General features: G+C 33.7%; 1 protein-coding gene across 1 annotated transcript; it reads left to right on the forward strand.

Annotated features, from left to right (window-relative positions):
* The first annotated feature begins 15,279 nt into the window (after window positions 1-15,279).
* On the forward strand, window positions 15,280-22,038 carry LOC133801650 (alcohol dehydrogenase-like 6). Its single transcript, XM_062239898.1, has 10 exons — window positions 15,280-15,522; window positions 15,615-15,751; window positions 17,184-17,221; window positions 17,567-17,889; window positions 18,422-18,504; window positions 18,609-18,684; window positions 18,776-18,837; window positions 19,351-19,446; window positions 19,533-19,694; window positions 21,752-22,038. Exons 1-10 carry the CDS (start codon window positions 15,477-15,479, stop codon window positions 21,860-21,862), a joined length of 1,134 nt encoding a protein of 377 aa, XP_062095882.1. The 5' UTR covers window positions 15,280-15,476; the 3' UTR covers window positions 21,863-22,038.
* The last annotated feature ends 1,416 nt before the right edge of the window (window positions 22,039-23,454 follow it).

Below are 23,454 nucleotides of genomic sequence, written 5' to 3' on the forward strand. Positions count from 1 at the left end.
CGATATTTTTCCCAAACACATCTCATGGGTAAATACAACTATTGGAGTTGAAACGGAGCCTGACGTCCACATTTGTAAAAAATTTCCCCTTTTCGATGGCAATTTTCGCAAGTTTTTGCCTTATATTCGTACATCAATCAGTATTTTGACCGTATCATCCTCTACACACCTTGAATTTGTACGAAGTTTTAAACATAGAAGCCTAAGAAACAGAGCTACAACTTTTGTGCCCATGACCTTCGAAGATTACTTAGTATTCACTTTCAAAACATTTCTCGAATACATATTATAGATATCGAACTTTTCTGAAAGGGGTACCCCTTTGGTGAATTGGAGATTTCACTAACTTCTCCATAATGTATTACACTCGTGTTCAACTCGTTTGATATTTTTCACCAAGAGATCTCATGGGTAAGTGCATCTATTGGATTGAAATGGAGCCTTTACTCCACATTTGAAAATAAAAATTCCCCTTTTCGATGGCAATTTTCGCAAGTTTTTGCCTTATATTCGTACATCCATCAGTATTTTGACCGTATCACCCTCTACAGACCTAAAATTTGCTCGACATTTTAAACATAGAAGCCTAAGATATACAGCTACAACTTTTGTGCCCATGACCCTCGCAGATTCCTTAGTAATTACTTTTAAATCATTGCTCGAATTCATATATTAGAAATCGAACTTTTCTAAAAGGGGCACCCCTTTGGTGAATTGTAGATTTCAATAATTTCTTCGTAATATATTACACTTGTGTTAAAATCGTTCGATATTTTTCCCCAACACATCTCATGGGTAAATTCATCGATTGGAGTTGTAACAGAGCCTTAAGTCCACATTTGAAATTTTTTTCCCCTTTTCGATGCCAATTTTCGCAAGTTTTTGCCTTATATTTGTACATCTCTCAGTATCTCCCTCTACACACCTCGAATTTGCCCAAAAATTTATACAAAGAAGCCTAAGACATAGGTCTACAACTATTGTGCCCATGACCCATGGAGATTCCTTAGAGTTCACTTTCAGAATATTACTCGAATTCATATTATAGAAATCGAACTTTTCTTAAAGGGGTACCCCTTTGGTGAATTGGAGATTTCACTAATTTCTCTGTAATGTATTACACTCGTGTTCAACTCGTTCGATATTTTCCCCCAAGAGTTCTCATGGGTAAATGCATCTATTGGAGTTCAAACGGAGCCTTAAGTCCACATTTGATAAAATTTTCGCCTTTTCGATGGCAATTTTCGCAAGTTTTTGCCTTATATTCGTACATCTCTCAGTATTTTGTCCTTATCATCTTCTACAAACCTGAAATTTGCACGAAATTTTATACATAGAAGCCTAAGACATAGGGCTCCAAATTTTGTGCCCAAGACCCTCGCATATTCCTTAGCATTCCATTTCAAATCATTGCTCGAATTCATATTATAGAAATCGAACTTTTCTGAAGGGGGTACACCTTTGTTGAATTTGAGATTTCACTAATTTCTCCAGAATGTAATACACTCGTTCGATATTTTTCCCCAACACATCTCATAGATAAATTCATCTATTGGAGTTCAAAAGGTGCCTTTAGTCCAAATTTGAAAAAAATTCCCCTTTTCGATTGCTATTCTCGCATGTTTTTTCCTTATATTCGTATATCTCTCAGTATTTTAACCGTATCACCCTCTACACACCTTGAATTTGCACGAAATTTTATACATAGAAGCCTAAGACATAGGGCTATGACTTTTGTGCCCAATAACCTCACAGATTCCTTAGTATGCACTTTCAAAACATTGCTCGATTTCATATTATAGAAATCGAACTTTTCTAAAAGTGGTAACCCTTTTGTGAATTAGAGATTTCACTAATTTCTCCATAATGTATTACACTCGTGTTCAACTCGTTTGATATTTTTCCCAACTCATCTTATGGAGTTCAAAAGGAGCCTTAAGTAGACATTTGAAAATTTTTTCCCCTTTTCGATGGCAATTGTCGCAAGTTTTTGCCTTATATTCGTACATCTCTCAGTATTTTGACCGTATCATTTTCTACACACCTCAATTTTGCACGAAATTTTATACATAGAAGCCTCAGACATAGGGCTAAAAATTTTGTGCCCACGACCCTCGCATATTACTTGTTATTCACTTTCAAAACATTGCTCGAATTCATATTATAGAAATCGAACTTTTCTGAAAGGGGTACCCCTTCGGTGAATTAGAGATTTCACTAATTTCTCCGTAATGTATTACACTCATGTTCAACTCGTTCGACATTTTTCCCCAAGAGATCTCATTGGTAAATGCATCTATTGGAGTTGAAATGGATCCTTAAGTCCACATTTTAAAAAAAATTCCCCTTTTTGTTGGCAATTTTCGCAAGTTTTTGCCTTATATTCGTACATCAATCAGTATATTGAATGTATCACCCTCTACACACCTCAAATTTGCTCGAAATTTTTAACATAGAAGCCTAAGACATAGAGCTACAACTTTTGTGCCCATGGCCCACATAGATTCCTAAGTATTCACTTTCAAAACATTGCTCGAATTCATATAATAAAAATCGAACTTTTCTAAAAGGGGTACCCCTTTGGTGAATTAGAGATTTCACTAATTTCTCCGTAATGTATTACTCTCGTGTTCAACTCGTTCGATATTTTTCCCCAACACATATCATGTATAAATGCATCGATTAGAGTTCAAAAGGAGCCATAAGTAGACATTTGGAAAAATTTCCCTTTCTAGATGTCAATTTTCGGAAATTTTTGCTTTATATTCGTACGTCTCTCACTATGTTGATCGTATCATCCTCTACACACCTCGAATTTTCACGAAAATTTATACATAGAAGCCCAAGACATAGGGATACAACTTTTGTTCCCATGATCCAAACAGATTCATTAGTATTCACTTTCAAAACATTACTCGAATTCATATTATAGAAATCGAACTTTCTGAAAGGGGTACCAATTTGGTGAATTGGAGATTTCACTAATTTCTCTGTAATGTATTACACTCGTGTTCAAATCTTTCGATATTTTTACCCCAACACATTTCATGGATAAATTCATCGATTGGAGTTCAAAAGGAGCCTTAAGTCAACATTTGAAAAAAATTTCCCCTTTTCGATGGCAATTTTTGCAAATTTTTGTCTTTTATTCATACATCTCTCAGTGTTTGGACCTTATCATCCTCTACACACCTGAGATTTTCACGAAATTTTATACATAGAAACCTAAGACATAGGGTTCCAACTTTTGTGCCCAAGACCCGCGCAGATTCCTTAGCATTCACTTTCAATCCATTGGTTGAATTCATATTATAGAAATCGAACTTTTCTGAAAGGGGTACCCCTTTGGTGAATTGGAGATTTCACTAATTTCTTCATAATGTAATACACTCGTGTTCAACTCGTTCGATATTTCTCCCCAACACATCTCATGAGAAAATTCATCTACTGGAGTTCAAAAGGGGCCTTTAGTCCACATTTGAAAAAAATTCCCCTTTTCGATAGCAATTTTCGCATGTTTTTGCCTTATATTCGTACATCTCTCAGTATTTTGAGCGTATCACCCTCTACACACCTTGAATTTGCACGAAATTTTATACATAGAAGCTTATGACATAGGGCTATGACTTTTGTGCCCAAGACCCTCACAGATTTTTTAGTATTAACTTTCAAAACATTACTCAATTTCATATTATAGAAATCGAACTTTTCTAAAAGGGGTACCCCTTTGGTGAATTAGAGATTTCACTAATTTCTCCATAATGTATTACACTCGTGTTCAACTTGTTTGATATTTTTCCCCAACACATCTCATGGATTTCAAAAGGAGCCTCAAGTCAACATTTGAAAATTTTTTCCCCTTTTCGATGGCAATTTTCGCAAGTTTTTCCCTTATATTAGTACATCAATTAGTATTTTGACCATATCACCCTCTATATACATCAACTTACCTCGAAATATTTTACATAGAAGCTCAAGAGATAGAGCTACAACTTTTGTGCACATGACCCTCGGAGATTCCGTAGTATTCACTTTTAAAACTTTGATCGAATTCATATTATAGAAATCCAACTTTTCTTAAAGGGGTACCCCTTTGGTGAATTGGAGATTTCACTAATTTCTCCATAATGTATTACACTCGTGTTCAACTTGTTTAATAATTTTCGCCAAGAGACCTCATGGGTAAATGCATCTATTGGAGTTGAAACGGAGCCTTAAGTCCACATTTGAAAAAAAATTCCCCTTTTCGATGGAAATTTTCGCAAGTTTTTGCCTTATTTTCATATATCTCTCAGTAATTTGACCGTATATTCCTCTACACACCTCGAATTCGCACGAAATATTTATACATAGAAGCATAAGAAATAGGGCTACAACTTTTGTGCACATGACCCTCGCAGATTCCTTAGTATTCACTTTCAAAACATTGCTCGAATTCATATTATAGAAATTGAACTTTTCTGAAAGGGGTACCCCTTTGGTGAATTGGAGATTTCACTAATTTTTCCATAATGTATTACACTTGTATTCAAGTAATTCGATATTTTTCCCCAAGAGATCATATGGCTAAATGCATCGATTGGAGTTCAAAAGGGGCCTTCAGTCCACATTTGAATTTTTTTTCCCCTTTTCGATGGCAATTTTCGCAAGTTTTTTCCTTATATTCGTACATCTCTCAGTATTTTGAACGTATAATCCTCTACACACCTCGAATTTGCACGAAATATTATACATAGAAGTCTAAGTCATTGAGCTACAACTTTTGTGCCCATGACCCTCGCAGATTCCATATTATTCACTTTTAAAACATTGCTCGAATTCATATTATAGAAATCAAACTTTTCTGAAAGGGGTACCCCTTTGGTGAATTGGAGATTTCACTATTTTTTCCATAATGTATTACACTCATATTCAAGTCATTCGATATTTTTCCCCAAGAGATCATATGGGTAAATGCATTGATTGGAGTTCAAAAGGAGCCTTCAGTCCACATTTGAAAAAAATTTCCCCTTTTCGATGGCAATTTTTCGCAAGTTTTTGCCTTACATTCGTACATCTCTCAGTATTTTGACCGTATAATCCTCTACACAGCACGAATTTGCACGAAATTTTATACATAGAAGTGTAATACATTGAGCTACAAATTTTGTTCCCATGACCCTCGCATATTCCATAGTATTCACTTTCAAAACATTGCTCGAATTCATATTATTGAAATCGAACTTTTCTGAAAGGGTTACCCCATTGGTGAATTGGAGATTTCACTAATTTCTCCATAATGTTTTACAATCGTGTTAAACTCGTTTGATATTTTTTCCCAAGACATATCATGGGTAAATGCATTGATTAGAGTTCAAAAGGAGCCTTAAGTAAACATTTGAAAAAGATTTCCCCTTTTCGATGGCAATTTTCGCAAGTTTTTTCCATATATTCGTACATCTGTTAGTATTTTGAACGTATCATCCTCTACAAAATTCTAATTTGCACGAAATTTTATAAATAGAAGCCTAAGACATAGGGATACAACTTTTGTGCCCATGACCATCACAGATTCCTTAGTATTCACTTTCCAAACATTGCTAAAATTCATATTATAGAAATCAAACTTTTCTGAAAGGGGTACCACTTTGGTGAATTGGAGATTTCACTAATTTCTCCATAATGTATTACACTCATGTTCAAATCGTTCGATATTTTTCCCCAACACATCTCATGGAGTTCAAAAGGTGCCTTAAGTCCATATTTGGAAAAAATTTCCCCATTTCGATGGCAATTTTCGAAAGTTTTTGCCTTATATTCGTACATCTCTCAGTATTTTGACCTTATCATCCTCTACACACCTGAAATTTGCATGAAATTTTAGACATAGAAGCCTAAGACATAGGGCTCCAACTTTTGTGCCCAAGACCCTCGCAGATTCCTTAGTATTCACTTTCAAAACATTTCTCGAATTCATATTATAGAAATCGAACTTTTCTGAAAGGGGTACCCCTTTGGTGAATTAGAGATTTCACTAATTTCTCCATAATGTATTACACTCGTGTTCAACTTGTTCGATATTCTTCCCCAACACATCACACGGGTAAATGCATATATTAGAGTTCAAAAAGGTGCCTTAAGTCCAAATTTGAAAAAAAATTCCCCGTTTCGATAGCAATCGTTGCATGTTTTTGCCTTATATTCGTACAACTTTTGTGCCCATGACCCTCGAAGATTCCTTTGTATTCACTTTCAAAACATTGCTCAAACTTATAGAAATCAAATTTTTCTGAAAGGTGTACCATTTTGGTGAATTGGAGATTTCACTAATTTTTCCATAATGTATTAAACTCGTGTTCAACTCGTTCGATATTTTTCCCCAACACATCTCATTGAGTTCAAAAGGAGCCTCTAGGCCACATTTGAAAAAAATTTCCCTTTTTCAATGGCAAATTTTGCAAGTTTTTGCCTTATATTAGTACATCAATTAGTATTTTGACCGTATCATCCTCTACACACCTCAAATTAGCTCGAACTTTTATACATAGAAGCCCAAGACATAGAGCTACAACTTTTGTGTCCATGACCCTCGGAGATTTCGTAGTATTCACTTTAAAACATTGCTCGAATTCTTATCATAGAAATCAAACTTTTCTGAAAGAGGTACCCCTTTGGTGAATTGGAGATTTCACTAATTTCTCCGTAATGTATTAAACTCCTGTTCAACTCATTTGATATTTTTCCCCAAGAGACCTATGGGTAAATGCATCTATTGGAGTTGAAATGGAGCCTTAAGTCCACATTTGAAAAAAATTTCCCCTTTTCGATGGCAATTTTCACAAGTTTTTGCCTTACTTTCATATATCTCTCAGTATTTCGACCGAATAATCCTCTACACACCTCGAATTCACACGAAATATTTATACATAGAAGCCTAAGAAATAGGGCTACAACTTTTGTGCACATGACCCTTGCAGATTCTTTAGTATTCATTTTCAAAACATTGCTCGAATTCATAATATAGAAATCGAACTTTTCTGAAAGGGGTACCCCTTTGGTGAATTGGAGATTTCACTATTTTTTCCATAATGTATTACACTCGTATTCAAGTCATTCGATATTTTTCCCCAAGAGATCATATGGGTAAATGCATCGATTGGAGTTCAAAAGGAGCCTTCAGTCCACATTTGAAAAAAATTTCCCCTTTTCGATGGCAATTTTCGCAAGTTTTTGCCTTACATTCGTACATCTCTCAGTATTTTGACCGTATAATCCTCTACACACCACGAATTTTCACGAAATTTTATACATAGAAGTCTAATACATTGAGCTACAAATTTTGTGCCCATGACCCTCGCAAATTCCATAGTATTCACTTTCAAAACATTGCTCGAATTCATATTATTGAAATCGAACTTTTCTGAAAGGGGTACCCCATTGGTGAATTGGAGATTTCACTAATTTCTCCTTAATGTATTACACTCGTGTTCAACTCGTTTGATATTTTTCACCAAGAGATCTCATGGGTAAATGCATCTATTGGAGTTGAAATGGAGCCTTAAGTCAACATTTGAAAAAAAATTCCCCTTTTCGATGGAAATTTTCGCAAGTTTTGGTCTTATATTCGTATATCTCTTAGTATTTTGATCGTATCACCCTTTACACACCTCGATTTTGCACAAAATTTTCTACATAGAAGCCTAAGACATAGGGCTACAACTTTTGTGCTCACGACCCTCGGAGATTAATTTGTATTCACTTTCAAAATATTGCTCGAATTCATATTATTGAAATCGAACTTTTCTGAAAGGGGTACCCCATTGGTGAATTGGAGATTTCACTAATTTCTCCGTAATGTATTACACTCGTGTTCAACTCGTTCCATATTTTTCAACAAGAGATCTCATGGGTAAATGCATCTATTGGAGTTGAAATGGAGCCTTAAGTCCACATTTGAAAACAATTTCCCCTTTTCGATGGAAATTTTCGCAAGTTTTGGCCTTATATTCGTATATCTCTTAGTATTTTGACCGTATCACCCTCTACACACCTTGATTTTGCACGGAATTTTCTATATAGAAGCCTAAGACATAGGGCTACAACTTTTTTGCTCACGACCCTTGGAGAATAATTAGTATTCACTTTTAAAACATTGCTCGAATTCATATTATAGAAATCGAACTTTTCTGAAAGGGGTACCCCTTTGGTGAATTGGAGATTTCACTAATTTCTCCGTAATGTATTACACTCGTGTTCAAGACATTCAATATTTTTCCCCAACACATATCATGGGTAAGTGCATCGATTGGATTGAAATGGAGCCTTAAGTCCACATTTGAAATTTTTTTCCCCTTTTCGATGGCAATTTTCACAAGTTTTTGCCTTATATTCGTACATCAATCAGTATTTTGACCGTATCACCCTCTACAGACCTAAAATTTGCACGAAATATTATACATAGAAGTCTAAGTCATTGAGCTACAACTTTTGTGCCCATGACCCTCGCAGATTCCATAGTATTCACTTTTAAAACATTGCTCGAATTCATATTATAGAAATCAAACTTTTCTGAAAGGGGTACCCCTTTGGTGAATTGAAGATTTCACTATTTTTTCCATAATGTATTACACTCGTATTCAAGTCATTCGATATTTTTCCCCAAGAGATCATATGGGTAAATGCATCGATTGGAGTTCAAAAGGAGCCTTCAGTCCACATTTGAAAAAAATTTCCCCTTTTCGATGGCAATTTTCGCAAGGTTTTGCCTTACATTCGTACATCTCTCAGTATTTTGACCGTATAATCCTCTACACACCACGAATTTGCACGAAATTTTATACATAGAAGTCTAATACATTGAGCTACAAATTTTGTGCCCATGACCCTTGGAGATTATTTAGTATTCACTTTCAAAACATTGCTCGAAATCAAACTTTTCTAAAAGGGGTACCCCTTTGGTGAATTGGAGATTTCACTTATTTCTCCGTAATGTATTACATTCATGTTCAACTCGTTCGATATTTTTCCCCAACACATCTCATGGGTAAATGCATCGATGTGAGTTGAAACGAAGCCTTAAGTCCACATTTGAAAAAAATTTCCCCTTTTCGATGGCAATTTTCGCAAGTGTTTGCCTTATATTCGTACATCTCTCAGTATTTTGATAGTATCACCATTTACACACCTCGAATTTGCACGAAATGTTATACATAGAAGACTAAGAGACAGGGCTACAACTTTTGTGCCCATGACCCTCATAGATTCCTTAGTATTAACTTTCAAAATATTGCTCGAATTTATATTGTAGAAATCGAACTTTTCTGAAAGGGGTACCCCTTTGGTGAATTGGAGATTTCACTAATTTCTCCGTAATGTATTACACTTGTGTTCAACTTGTTCGATATTTTTCCCCAACACATCTCATGGATAAATGCATCGATTGGAGTTGAAACGGAGCCTTAAGTCCACATTTGAAATTTTTTTCCCCTTTTCGATGGCAATTTTCGCAAGTTTTTCCTTTATATCCGTACATCTCCCAGTATTTTAGCCGTATGATACTCTACATACCTCGAAATTGCACGAAATTTTATACATAGAAGCCTAAGACATAGGGATATGAATTTTGTGCCCATTACCCTTGGAGATTCCTTTGTATTCACTTTAAAAATATAGGTTGAATTCATATTATAGAAATTGAATTTTTCTGAAAGGGGTACCCCTTTTGTAAATTGGAGATTTCACTAATTTCTCCGTAATGTATTACACTCGTGTTCTATTCGTTCGATATTTTCCCCCATAACATCACATGTGTAAATGCTTCTATTGGAGTTGGAACGGAGCCTTATGTACACATTTGAACATTTTTCCACTTTTCGATGGCAATTTTCGCAAGTTTTTGCCTTATATCCGTACATCTCTCATTATTTTGGTCGTATGACACTCTACATACCTCGAAATTGCACGAAATTTTATACATAGAAACCTAAGACACAGGGCTAAAAATTTTGTGCCCATTATCCTTGTAGATTCCTTAGTATTCACTTTCAAAATGTTTCTCGAATTGATATTATAAAAACTAAATTTTTCAGAAAGGGGCCTTTGCTAAATTGGAGATTTCACTAGTTTCTCCGTAATGTATTACACTCGTGTTATACTTGTTCGATATTTTTCCCCATGACATCACATGTGTAAATGCTTCTATTGGAGTTGGAACGGAGCCTTAAGTCAGCATTTGAAAATTTTTCCACTTTTCAATTGCAATTTTCGCAAGTTTTTCCCTTATATTCGTACTTCTTTCAGTATTTTGGTCGTTAGACCCTCTACACACCTCGAAATTTCATGAAATTGTATAAATAAAGCCTAAGACATGGGGCTACAACTTTTGTGCCCATTACTCTTGTAGATTCCTTAGTATTCACTTTCAAAATGTAGGTCGAATTCATATTATCGAAACTGAATTTTTCTGAAAGGAGTGCCCCTTTAGTAAATTGTAGATTTCATTAATTTCTCCATAATGTATTACACTCATGTTGTATTCATTCGATATTTTCCATCATGACATCACATGTGTAAATGTTTCTATTGGAGTTGGAACGGTGCCTTATGTCCACATTTGAAAAAATTTCCACTTTTTGATGGCAATTTTCGCAAGTTTTTCCCCTATCTTTGTACATCTCTCAGTATTTTGGTTGTATGACCCTCTACACACCTCGAAATTGCACGAAATTTTATACATATATGCCTAAGTCATAGGGCTACGACTTTTGTGCCCATTATCGTTGGATATTCCTTAGTATTCACTTTCAAAATATAGGTCGAATTCATATTATAGAAATTGAATTTTTCTGAAAGGGGTACCCCTTTGGTAAATTGGAGATTTAACTAATTTCTCCATAATTTATTACACTCGTGTTCTACTCATTCGATATTTTTTCCCATAACATCACATGTGTAAATGCTTCTATTGGAGTTGGAATGGAGCCTTAAGTTCACATTTGAAATTTTTTCCACTTTTCGATGGCAATTTTCGCAAGATTTTCCCTTATATCCGTACATCTCTCATTATTTTGGCCGTATGACACTCTACACACCTCGAAATTGCACGAAATTTTATTCATAGAAGCCTAAGACATAGGGCTGCAAATTTTGTGCCTGTTACCCTTGTAGATTCCTTAGTATTCACTTTCAAAATGTTTCTCGAATTGATATTATAAAAACAGAATTTTTCAGAAAGAGGTACCCCTTTGCTAAATAGGAGATTTCACTAGTTTCTCTGTAATGTATTACACTCGTGTTCTACTCGTTCGATATTTTTCACCATGAAATCACATGTGTAAATGCTTCTATTGGAGTTGGAACGGAGCCTTAAGTCCACATTTGAAAAAATTTCCACTTTTCGATGGCAATTTTCGCAAGCGTTTCCCTTATATTCATACATCTCTTAGTATTTTTGTCGTATGACCCTTTACACACCTCGAAATTGCACGAAAGTTTATACATAGAATCCTAAGACAAAGGGTTACAACTTTGGTGCCCATTACCCTTGTAGATTTCTTAATATTTACTTTCAAAATGTTGCTCTAATTCATATTATAGAAATCAAAGTTTTTTTGTAAGGGGTACCCGTTTGGTAAATTGGAGATTTGACAAATTTCTTCGTAATGTATTACACTCGTTCGATATTTTTCCACATGACATCTCATGGATAAATGATTCTATTGTAGTTGAAACGGAGCCTTAAGTCCACATTTGAAAAAATTTCCACTCTTCGATGACAATTTTTGCAAGTTTTTCCCTTATATTCATACATCTCTCAATATTTTGGTCGTATGATCCTCTACACACCTCGAAATTGTACGGAATTTTATACATAGAAGTCTAAGACATAGGGCTACAACCTTCATAACCATTACTCTTGTAGATTCTTTAGTATTCACTTTCAAAATGCCGCTCAAATCCATATTATAGAAATCAAATTTTTCTTGAAGGGGTACCCCTTTGGTAAATTGGAGATTTCACAAATTTCTCCGTAATGTATAACACTCGATCTGCTAACAAAGTCCGAGCGGCTAGGGGCCCGAGGAGGCAAATCACCCAAGGGGCTAGCTGGGTACGGAGGAGTTATTTGGGTTCCGAGGGCCAAAAGGAATCTGATCGGTTAGGAATGGTAAAAGAAACAAGTTTGATGGGCTAAAGGGTATGGAGCATAACGTGATGTATAAAACATATTTTCTTAATCTTCGACTGTGCAAATAAGATCTAGAAGGGAACTTCAAAGGTTTCAAAAAGTTTCAAGAAAACTTCAAAGTTCATACAAACCCATGAACCAGAAAGTGCGATGGAAGATGGGAAACTGATAACTTCCGTTTTCATGGACTGAAAAGTTCAATCGTGGGTTTGCTTGAAAAAGCGGGAGAATATAGAAGGTCATTTTTGGAATTTTAAGACACAATAATTATTAAATTTATCGCAGATCCTTGCTAGGAGTTAGAAGAAAAGTTTATCATATGAGGAAATCATATAATAAACTTGGGGGGGAAATGTTATCCCCAAGATTTCGTTCGATGACGTGGCAATTGGATGTGGCAAGTGGCAAGTGGCAATGCATGGTCAGTAAATGACACATTAATAGTCAATAAATGTGTTCACTAAAGAAGTGAAAAGGTTGGGAGTTGACCTGCGGAGTTGTGATATTACTGGTCAGGAAGTAAATTTAGCCGACCGGTGGTGTGCCATGCCCGACCAGTGGTGTGATTTTCCATGCCTGACCGGTGGTGCGTCATGCCCGACCAGTGGTGTGCCATGCCGACCGGTGGTGTGCTTTGGCCGATCGGTGAATTGTCTTGGCCGACCAGTCACTTCGGGGATAGATTTGGTCGGTCGACGAATCAGAATCTCAGAAGTTACCATCTAGTGACTCTTCAGTAAAGGCTCAGTAACAACTTCAACCCGAATCGTTCGTAACTACAGCGAGAATCTCTCAAATATCCCGAAGTAGTAGCTATATTGTTGTAATTTAAATTTGTTTATTATTTATTAATTAAAGTTGGTTGAAACAACCAATGACCCTATATTTCTCATGTACGATCCATGAGCCTATAAATAAATGTCTCATGGCATCATTTGGGGGGATCTGGTCTTTTTGAGACTTTGAAACTCTCTAATTTTGAGACTTTGGGACTGTTACTTGGGGCATTCTTGGGGCATTTTCTGAGAGAGCTTAGAGAGAGAAAGATTGTATTCTCTAGAGAGAGAAACTCTGTATTTTTCTGATCTTAAGTGTAGGATACATATATCACAACTCCAAGTGGATTAGGCTATTACCAACAAATTGAGGCTAAACCACTATAAAATTACTTGTGTTATTTATTTTCTATTCAAGGTTTATTGTCGTTTTTGCGTCTACTCGCAGTTGGCCAAAATCGTGGTCAACAATGTACAATAGTATTAAATAAAAATAAAATTATTACTCACCTTAAATTTAATCTTCAAGCTAGTAACCACCAATGAAAAACCAAATTACTTCCAAAACAATAACCGTCCTAAAAATAATATAAACAAAATTAAATATTATAATTATTGAGTTTATAATAATTAGTACCAAATATTAAAGCATATTATACAAATAAAACTTTATTTTAACTAAATATTAACTTGAAATTTTTTTACAACAACAAAATATCTAAACATTAAAACTATATTTTACAAATTAATTTTTTGTACCTAGATATTAACTTTATCTTTTTTTTTTATTATAACAACAACATATTAACTTTTTTATAACAACAACAAAATATTAACTTCATTAGTTTTCTAAATAATTATTCTAAATAAAAGCATATTATAAAATACAAAAATAAATCAAATAAATTATAAATTTAGTAATACATTAATATTAAATCCAGATTAATAAAAAAAATTCACAAACACATTTTTTAAGATTCATACATTTTTAAATAATCAAATACAAGTCTAAAACATTATTATCAACAATAAACACATATACATTATCAATATATTATCAAAAAATATAAAATATCTGAAATAATATATATATATATATAAAAATCATGTAAACATTTATTTAATGATCAATACATAGTACAAACCTCAAAACTTTGTATAGAAGCTGAAAATACGTTGAAAAACCTAAAACAATGGGCATTTCCGACCACCACAAATCACCATTGTCAAGACACAATTTTTTCACTCAAAACTGAAAATAACAACGTTTCTATGATATATTTGAGTTTTTTTTAGCAAGATTGATGGAAGAAAATTGTGCTAAATGGCGAAACCATCATTTTTCTCACGGTGGAAATAGAGGTTTTTGCTCTCTGTTTAGGGGGTTTCAGCGTTTCGGAAATGAGGGAGAATGCGTATGGGCTAGGATATAAAGACCTTTAGCTTCAGTTTTTAGCAAAAAACCGAAGTTAAAAGGTTTCGTCATTTTTTCTCTGAAAAATGTCCCTTCACCTATTACCCTTTAACTTCACTTTACGTAAATAATCGAAATAATAGCTTAATTGCTACGAGCGCCAAACCAAAAAGCGAAGTTAAAAATCTTTTAAAAGCTTTAACTTCACTTTTTATGTATTTCCTAATATCTTTATGTGTAAAAACCGAAGTTAAAACCTATTTTTGTTGTAGTGTTAGACCTAATGACAATGTCTACACTATAAAAGAGTTTTTGATGCAATTCATTGAAAAAATGCATAACTTTTCACTCAGGTGTCCGTTTGAGGTGATTTTTTTTAACTTTGATATTTTTTTTATATCTACAAGTTTAAGATGTGTATATGCACATTTGAGAAGTTTAAAGATTAAAATCATACCCAACTTTGAAAAAATTAGAATATTGTTTTGAACTTTGGGGTTTTTTCAAGCTTTTAAACTTTTTAAATGTGTATGCTCTTATCTTAAACGTGTAGATCTCGAAAAAAAATATCAAAATAAAAAAAAAACACCTTCAACGGATACCGGAGTAAAAAATTATACATTTTTAATGAATTAGATCGAATTTCATCGAAGCAGATCATTTGTCATAATTTTAAGGTTTCATTGAGCTAGTCATATAATGTCTCTTTGGATTTAGTTAAGTGGTCTGCAAACATAATGGTTAATTATCATGATAGAATTTCTTGTTTTCAAGCCCATCTTTGTATTAGAGGAGATGATGCCTCTTCTAAACTTGTATTCATTCTTTTGGATGAAATTTCTATTCAATAAAAGTTAGCCTATTTTCATTAAAACAAAAAAAAAGTTTTCAAATAATTTGTCTGAACCCACAAGTGCCACAACCAACCTACCTACCAACCTCCACTCAAAGAAGAAAAAAAACCAACCAACCAACCTAACTCCTCTGTCAAAAAAAAAAAGAAGAAGAAAAGAAGACCAAAGTTGTCTTGAACTAACCACCCCCACTGCTTTCTCCATTTTTCTACTTGGGAATTCCTTATTCTCCTCTGCTGGGTCAGTGATTCTTTTCGACTTGGAAAATGTCATCGTCTTCCCTCAAGCAATCTCAGGTCATCACCTGCAAAGGTATGTATATATACATGTGAAAAATGTGAGATACATAGATTAGGGTGATTTAGTTTTCTGGTAAAATAAATGGTTACATTTGTTTTGAGAAGCTGCGGTGGCGTGGGGATCTGGTCAACCATTGGTGATGGAAGAAGTGGAAGTGAGTCCTCCTCAACCTATGGAGATTAGGGTCAAAGTTGTCTCCACTTCTCTCTGCCGCACTGATATCACCGCTTGGGAATCTCAGGTACCTCTCTCGATGATTGCAGCAGTTTCTGATTTTGAGGAACTGACTTTATTGAGTGTTATTATTCTCAGTTATCCTTTCTGGTTTTTGAATCTCATATGGGCATTATTCCATTCTCTTTGCTGCGTTTTTGTTTCTCTTTTATTTATGAAAAGAATTAAGTAGTTTTCCTGTGTGATGAACTTAACACAGTGATAATTAAATATGAAGTGAACCAAACAAACAAGAGAGAGAGGAGTTTCTTGGTTTGGGTACAGACCAGTACACATACTGTTTTGGTTCAATTTTGAAGTTGAAACAAAAAAAATACATTTTGGGCTGAATGATTTCTTTTCGAAGCAAGGCTTTGATCAAAGGAGATTTGTTTGTCTAGTAGTAATGGGCTTAACAATTGCTGTTTTTGTGTGCAAATCACAGGAGTAAAAGAAAAATAAGAATGTATAGTATGTCATACGAAATCTTAGGAAATTGTGTGCAAATTCATAGGAAGTTGTGCTGTATAAAAAGGATTTAAATTAAGATTTTAGAGGAAGTTTGATAGAATTCATTTGGAGGTTCATAAGAATGTGAATGTGATCTTCAAATTCATAGAGTGGGAAATGCTTTTGGTTGATATGTTACAAGAAATATAACACAACACTTATTTTATTGACATCTATTTCTTCCACTAGACCATCTATATAAATTCTTGCCAATTCGAGCGCGACAAGAGTTAAGATGGTATGTTTGCACACTATGGATGCACCAGCATCTTTTCATGACATAATGTATCGCGTGGAGGGCATAGGGAGTGTTTCGGGTTGAAAAGAGAAGACATTATGGAATGTGGCTGTCCTTGTTGTGCTTTGGGTAGCATGGCTTGAAAGAAACATTAGAATTATCAATGATGTAGAAGATGTCGGTTTTTTTTTGGGTACAGAATTATGCATTGGGTGGCTATATAGATCTTCAACAAGGATTTTAAAGCATACTCTTTCTCAACACTTCTTTGTGATTGCCATTTGTGGTTGTAATGTGATAGTTTTATGTCTTTTATGATGTTTTAATATACAGTATCCTTTTTTTAAACTGTCTAGGCTGTAAGACAGATAATATTCTATCATCTCTTATTAATAAACCTTTTGTTTCATATAAATAAATAAATACATACATAAACATACTAGATAAAACACAACTCGTAGTAAGTACATTGCATTTACTTGTAATCATTAGAGCATTGTGGATTTTTTCCAAAGAATGTACTTCTTGATATTTTCTTGAATGGTTTCCTTAATATTGGCTCTTTCTCAGAATGTACAATATATTCACTTTTGGAAGTTAAAAATCTTATCTTATATTTCGTGCTGACCATAAAACCAGCAATTGACTTTTAATAAATATATCTCTGGATAATTTGATCTGATCTTTCTTAGAGAATTTTTTATTGATGCAGACTATATTTCCTCGGATATTTGGCCATGAAGCATCAGGGTAACCTTTTCCCCATCTTTCAGTTACTAAATTTTTGGTTCCTCCATCATGTTAAGTCATGCGATGAAAATGGACTTTTGTCACAAATTCTCAATGCGTTCCTTTCTGAACTTCAGTTTTATTAATGTACTTTTCTATGTTAGTATTATCTTTTCAATGTAATATTGTTTTCTTTTACTCTAAATCTTTAATCTGTGTATGAGAGTCTTAGAGTTGAAGTTTTAATGCGTCGAGTGTAGCTATCATACGTCTGAGTCTTGGAGTTGAAGTTCTAATACGTCTGAGTGTGAGATTTTTTTGTAATATCTGTAATCATATCTTAGTGTTCTTTATCAAAATGTTCAGGATTGTTGAGAGTGTGGGGCAGGGAGTAACTGAATTTAGTGAGGGGGATCATGTGCTTACAGTATTCACAGGAGAATGCAGCACATGTAGACAGTGTATATCTGGAAAAAGCAATGTATGCCAAGTATTGGGCTTGGAAAGGAAAGGTTTAATGCATAGTGATCAAAAGACACGCTTCTTCATAAAAGGAAAGCCTGTTTATCATTATTGTGCAGTTTCTAGTTTTAGTGAATATATCGTTGTTCATTCTGGATGTGCTGTCAAAGTCAACTCAGATGTTCCTCTGGAGAAAATATGCGTTCTAAGTTGTGGAGTAGCTGCAGGTAACATTTAATTCAGTACATTGTCTAGACATATTGGTGCCATATGATTTTCTGTTTTTTTTTTAGTGTTTTTCTTCTTTCTTAATTTTTCTCGGAATTTCTGCTTATAAATTTATAAATTTGGGCTTTGTGCAAATTAAAATTAAGAAGTCAAATATAAAAATTGGAATGGAAAGCATTAATGCAGGAAATGATGATTTCAAATGGGAACATTAAGATTAACAAATTAGCCGAAGTGAAAATCTCAGACGAACACTCTTTCCACCCATGTTCCCAAAGGCATAAAATTTTATGCATGGTCTATTTATAGTTGAAATGTAAAATAATATTTCTTTATATACTTTTGTAAAAACATTATGTTTTTAGATATGTGTTTGGTAAAGGTATAAAGGTATGGCTGGGAAAATGTGGTGTCATCCTTAGATAGGAAAGTTGTCCTTGGATATGGATGAGCATATTGCGCATGTTGTATCAGAAATGAGAATTCAATTGGTTGAAGAATCTAAAATATCAAATTGAAGTTTGTTGCTAGGTCTGGGTGCTGCTTGGAATGCTGCTGATATATCGAAAGGATCAACTGTTGTGATATTTGGTCTTGGAACTGTAGGCCTTTCTGTAAGTTCATAGACTCGATAAAAAATTTACATTCCACTTTGACATGGCCCCTAAATCAATATTTGCAAACATGAAATGATTTTTTTGTTTTGTTTTTGTTATAGGTTGCACAAGGTGCCAAGCTTAGGGGAGCATCTAGAGTAATTGGTATAGACACAAATCCTGAAAAATTTGCAAAAGGTACCGATTTATTCTCTTCTATGTTTGGATTTATAAGGTTTATTCAATTTGAAATTCTTGATTAATAATGTATACTATTTTGGCTGCACAGCAAGTGGTTTTGGAGTCACAGAATTTTTCAATCCTAATGACTGCAGTGAACCCATTCAGCAGGTATTTTGTTAGGCACCAATTAGGTTGGCCTACTCAAGATGTAAACAGAAAACTAATTAATAGGATTCATTTTATTGTATATGCCTAGCTTCCCTAAATGTAGTTTCTAATTGGTTGATAGAGAGTGAGTTGTAAGAAGACTTAGTTGGGTAGATAGAGACAGAGTCTTGTATTTTTGGGGTGGGGCTGCTAAGTATATGTATATAGTAATTAGTAGCCTTACATAGATGATATCTGATTATTTTGTGTAATTGTGAAAGAGTTATACTCTTTGTAGACATACCAAGTGTCTCCAAGAGCTTGAGACCTTTGTACTTTGGCTTTGGATATCATATTTGATTACAATCCAGATTTGATTCTATCTAGAGTGTATCATATTTGTTCATCTAAACCACCATAATGAGAATTACCCTTTTCTTGACAATCATACTAGCTGACTTGAAAAAATAAAATTAATATGTTTGAGCATGAATTTATCTTCTTTCAAATGATTGGCGTGATTCATCTATTCAGGTTATTAAGCGTGTTACGGATGGAGGAGCAGATTACTCTTTCGAATGTATAGGTGACACTGGAATGATCACAACAGCATTGCAATCATGCTGCGATGTAATTTCTTTCTCACATTTATGTTTCATAAATAAATTTTCTGAAAGTGAACTTGGCTTCAATCTTCTTCTGGTGTCTTCCTTCAGGGATGGGGTGTAACTGTCACACTTGGTGTGCCAAAAGTAAAGCCAGAAGTATCTGCTCACTATGGAATATTTCTATCTGGGAGAGCATTAAAAGGATCTCTATTCGGAGGATGGAGACCGAAATCGGACCTTCCATCATTAGTTGACATGTACATGGAAAAGGTAGTGCAAACATGATAAGTTAGTTTGTTCTGCATTTCATTTATATATGATTCTTAGAGTAGTTAAGTTTAGCTTTTAAGCAGGGGAATATACCATTTTAGTATCTTATTGTTCGTCCTGGAACTAACTTGATACCCTATTATCTAATTTATACCATTTTAATTCATACCTTGTATATGGGTAAATTGGTGGCAATGTACAAATTGGTAGAAATGTGCAATTTTGAACTGATTTGCTACATACAAGGTCTTAAAGTGGTATTAAATAGACAATAGGACACTAAAAGTTGATAGGACAAACTACAAAGTATTGGCCACTTTGTAAGACGTTGCATAATGACCAAACAGATGAAAATAAAATAAATAAAAGGGTAGGTAACCATTTAATACTCTGTATTTTTTCAAAGTATCATTTTGGTACCCTCTGTTTTCAATAATGCTCATATGGTACCCTGTATTTTAAAATCGTACATATTTGGTACCTGAATTCAAATTTAATTAATAAAATTTTACCAATTTAATCAAACTGCTGTCAATTATGTAAGTTCTAAATTTAAATTTAATTACTTAATTGCATATAACTGATGACAGTTTGATCATATTGACAAAATTTTATCTATCAAATCTGAGTCTAGGGTATCAAATATGTATAATTTTAAAATACAGGGTACTTTATGAGCATTATTGAAAGCAGATGGTACCAAAATGATACTTTGCAAAAACATAAGGTGCCAAATGAGTAAATTCCCTAAATAAAAAGACAGAGAACACAGGAGGAGAGGACAAAGAAGAAAAAAATGTTCAGATTTATTACATATATATTTTTCTTGCAAACAAAATGTATCTAAGTGCAGCAGTTAATGTTTGATGAGAACTGTAGAAATAGAAGAAAAGAAAAGTATTCTAAAAAAATTCTAAGTCTCTAAGTAGCATAATGAGCTTATATCTTATATCTATTTGACTGCTCTTAAGAATGCTAGTTTTATTTATAGAAAGGAGTTCAATGGGTAGAAAACTGAAGCTTGGTATGTTTTACAGTTTATTTCTTAGTAAAAGTGCAAATGGTCATGCATGGAAATTCTGCACTCTTTAGGTATTTTATCAAACTTAAATCTTTTCTCAAAACAGAACATAGAAAACATGAGAGGAGATGCAAACTAGTAAAACTATAGTTCCTTGTATATGATATGTTTGCAACTAGACCAAAGTTTTTAGTGCTGGATAAACATGACCCCTCTATTAAATTTAATTCTCCCATTAAGTTTTTAGTGTTGAAGACTCCTCTTGTTCAGTGGAGGTTCTTTGGGATAAGATCAAGTTCTAGGTTGCTACTTGGGTGTATAGATCGAGAGGTTTTGAGGAGTTTCTTTTATGGATCTTGGTAGGGAGTGGGTTAGTTTGTGGCTGTAACAAATTTTGAGAAGTGGGTTAGTCTTCTGGGCCTTGTTTTATAGTTTTGTTACCACGGTATTCATCCGCCATAAGTCAAGGCTCTCAATGTTATTGAGAGGAGGTCATCTTTGACCTCTGTCTCTTTGACCATAATTCATGAATAACTTGATTGAAGATTTTACATGCTTCTTGGGTTCAATGTCTTTCAGTATCATCATCTTTTCTCTTTTAATTTAGCAATAGAAACCATTTGAACCAATGCATTCTTTTTGGTTTGCCTTGAAAAAATAAGCTAGATAATGTCAATAGTATGTAATGCTTTGGTGCATGGCTCAAATATGAGGACTATTTGTATTTGTTCCATGCTATTCTCATAATAATGAGATCAATAAACTGGTTTATTGTCTGATATCTAGCTTAGCCATGTATCCAAACTTCATTGTAAAAAGGACTATGAAGTTTTCTTGATATTTTAGAACATGTCATGTATGCATTCAGAGGTGTTTGTTTTGATTAGTTGAGTGACCTTGGAAAGTTCATTGTAAAAAATTGAACCAAACATGAGAAGAGTTTTAGATTCTCATTCTCATCTTCACTTTACCCCATACCAAACACTCCTCAGTCTTCCCAGAAGAGTTCTTGACAGTATTTTTTGTTTTCTTTCAGAAAATTCAGATCGACGAGTATATAACACATAATCTGACATTTGAGGATATCAACAAAGCTTTCGATCTCATGAAAGAGGGCAAGTGCTTGCGTTGTGTTATCCACATGTGAAAGTAATTTCTTCTTGGTTTAACAAAATCATAAAAACCAGAAACTGCAATGAGAAATATGGTCAATTTATGATTTTTTTCAACTTTAAACACTATAAAGAAGACTACTCTTGTCAATTATGGTATTGCCTCATTTAAAATCTCCTCATGAAGCTATTAAATCTTCTGGTTTATCAACCTGTTTTGTTTTTTATTTTCCAGGTGAATAAATGAATAAGTGGACCTTAGTTTTCTTTTATTTTTTAAATTAAATACCAATAGTTGTCTCCACTTTTTTTAAAAAAAAATCAAAACTTCCCTTTTAAATTTGGTTTGATTTATTTCGGTAATTTAATATTCATTAACTAACTAAGTTTATTTTTGGCCAAAAAAATAATATTGTTTTTTAATTTATTCTTTCTTGAAAAAAAAAGAAGGTCATTGGTTGTGGCTATGATAATTGTCTTGGGAAATATGCAAGGCATTTAAGTAAGGATATTTCCAATTATTAATTCATAGTTGATAATTGTCTTGGGAAATAGATAATAATGTCATTTCCAATTATTAATTCATAGTTGATTTTTCGTAGTTCAATATAATATTGGGAAGATAAATAGTCATTAAATAAAGGGAAAATTTTATATATACGGCATTTCACTAAAAGAATTCGAAAAATACGGAAATTCATATTTCTTACAATATTACGGTAAAAGTGAAGCCCACAATTCACGGAAGACCCAACATTTCCCACCATTATATACCGAAGATCCAACCCAACCATCACAACTCGGCCAAAGTTTTTGTAACATGCTGTACTCAACATTTCCATGGATTTCAGCTTACAAAACCGAGAAAACTGGGAAAAAATGAGAAATTTTCTTCTGCAATCTACTACAAAATTTTTGAATCGATGGGTCTACAAAAACAATTACACGATATCTGTTTTGTGGTAAGTTTCCTTGAATCGATGGGTCTTCTATTTTGTTCTTGGAACATAATTTATAGCTTTCGGAAATCATTAAGATAATTATAGCAAAAACATATATTTTAACACATATCTCCACAGAATCATATACAAATTTTACCATAGAAACATTTGAAAATCCTGAAAACCTTTTATAAAAAAAAGAAACTGTTACAATATTATAAAGATGTTTCTTAAATTGTCTCATCTTTAAGTTATTTGCTCTTCCTTGTGCAGAATTTGGTCATTTAAAAACCAATAAAGGGACGAGTTTATATGCTAAATTCTCATTTTGTTGGGGGATGTGTTATTGAATAGCTTGTGCTGGATTGGGTAGTTTATAACCCATAAGGTATTTGTCTTTGCTAAATCTGTGATGATCCTATTTTGTTTTATAATGAAAATATAAAATTTCTACATATCAATCTAATTTTTCTTTTTATTCATCTGCAGACATGAATCCAATAACATCTTTGGTATATTATGATGGTCATTGGAATGAAAATAATGTGTATGAGGATTTCAAAATGCTGGGAGTGTTAATACCATTAGATTGCTCATTTACAACACTAATGAATATCTTGTCTACAGAGTTGTCTACCATTCTGTCAACAGAAAATGCAACAATTGAGTACTAGATTGCAGAAACA

The sequence above is a fragment of the Humulus lupulus genome, chromosome 9, assembly GCF_963169125.1.
Source record: "Humulus lupulus chromosome 9, drHumLupu1.1, whole genome shotgun sequence".
NCBI classification, from domain to species: Eukaryota; Viridiplantae; Streptophyta; class Magnoliopsida; order Rosales; family Cannabaceae; genus Humulus; species Humulus lupulus.

Bases quoted from the DNA above. Each gene is read 5' to 3' on its own strand.
- LOC133801650 (XM_062239898.1), top strand. From the start codon at position 15,477: ATGTCATCGTCTTCCCTCAAGCAATCTCAGGTCATCACCTGCAAAG. The intron at 17,890-18,421 runs GTAACATTTAAT...GTTTGTTGCTAG, and splicing joins AAGTTGTGGAGTAGCTGCAG to GTCTGGGTGCTGCTTGGAAT. The intron at 19,447-19,532 runs GTAATTTCTTTC...GTCTTCCTTCAG, and splicing joins CATTGCAATCATGCTGCGAT to GGATGGGGTGTAACTGTCAC.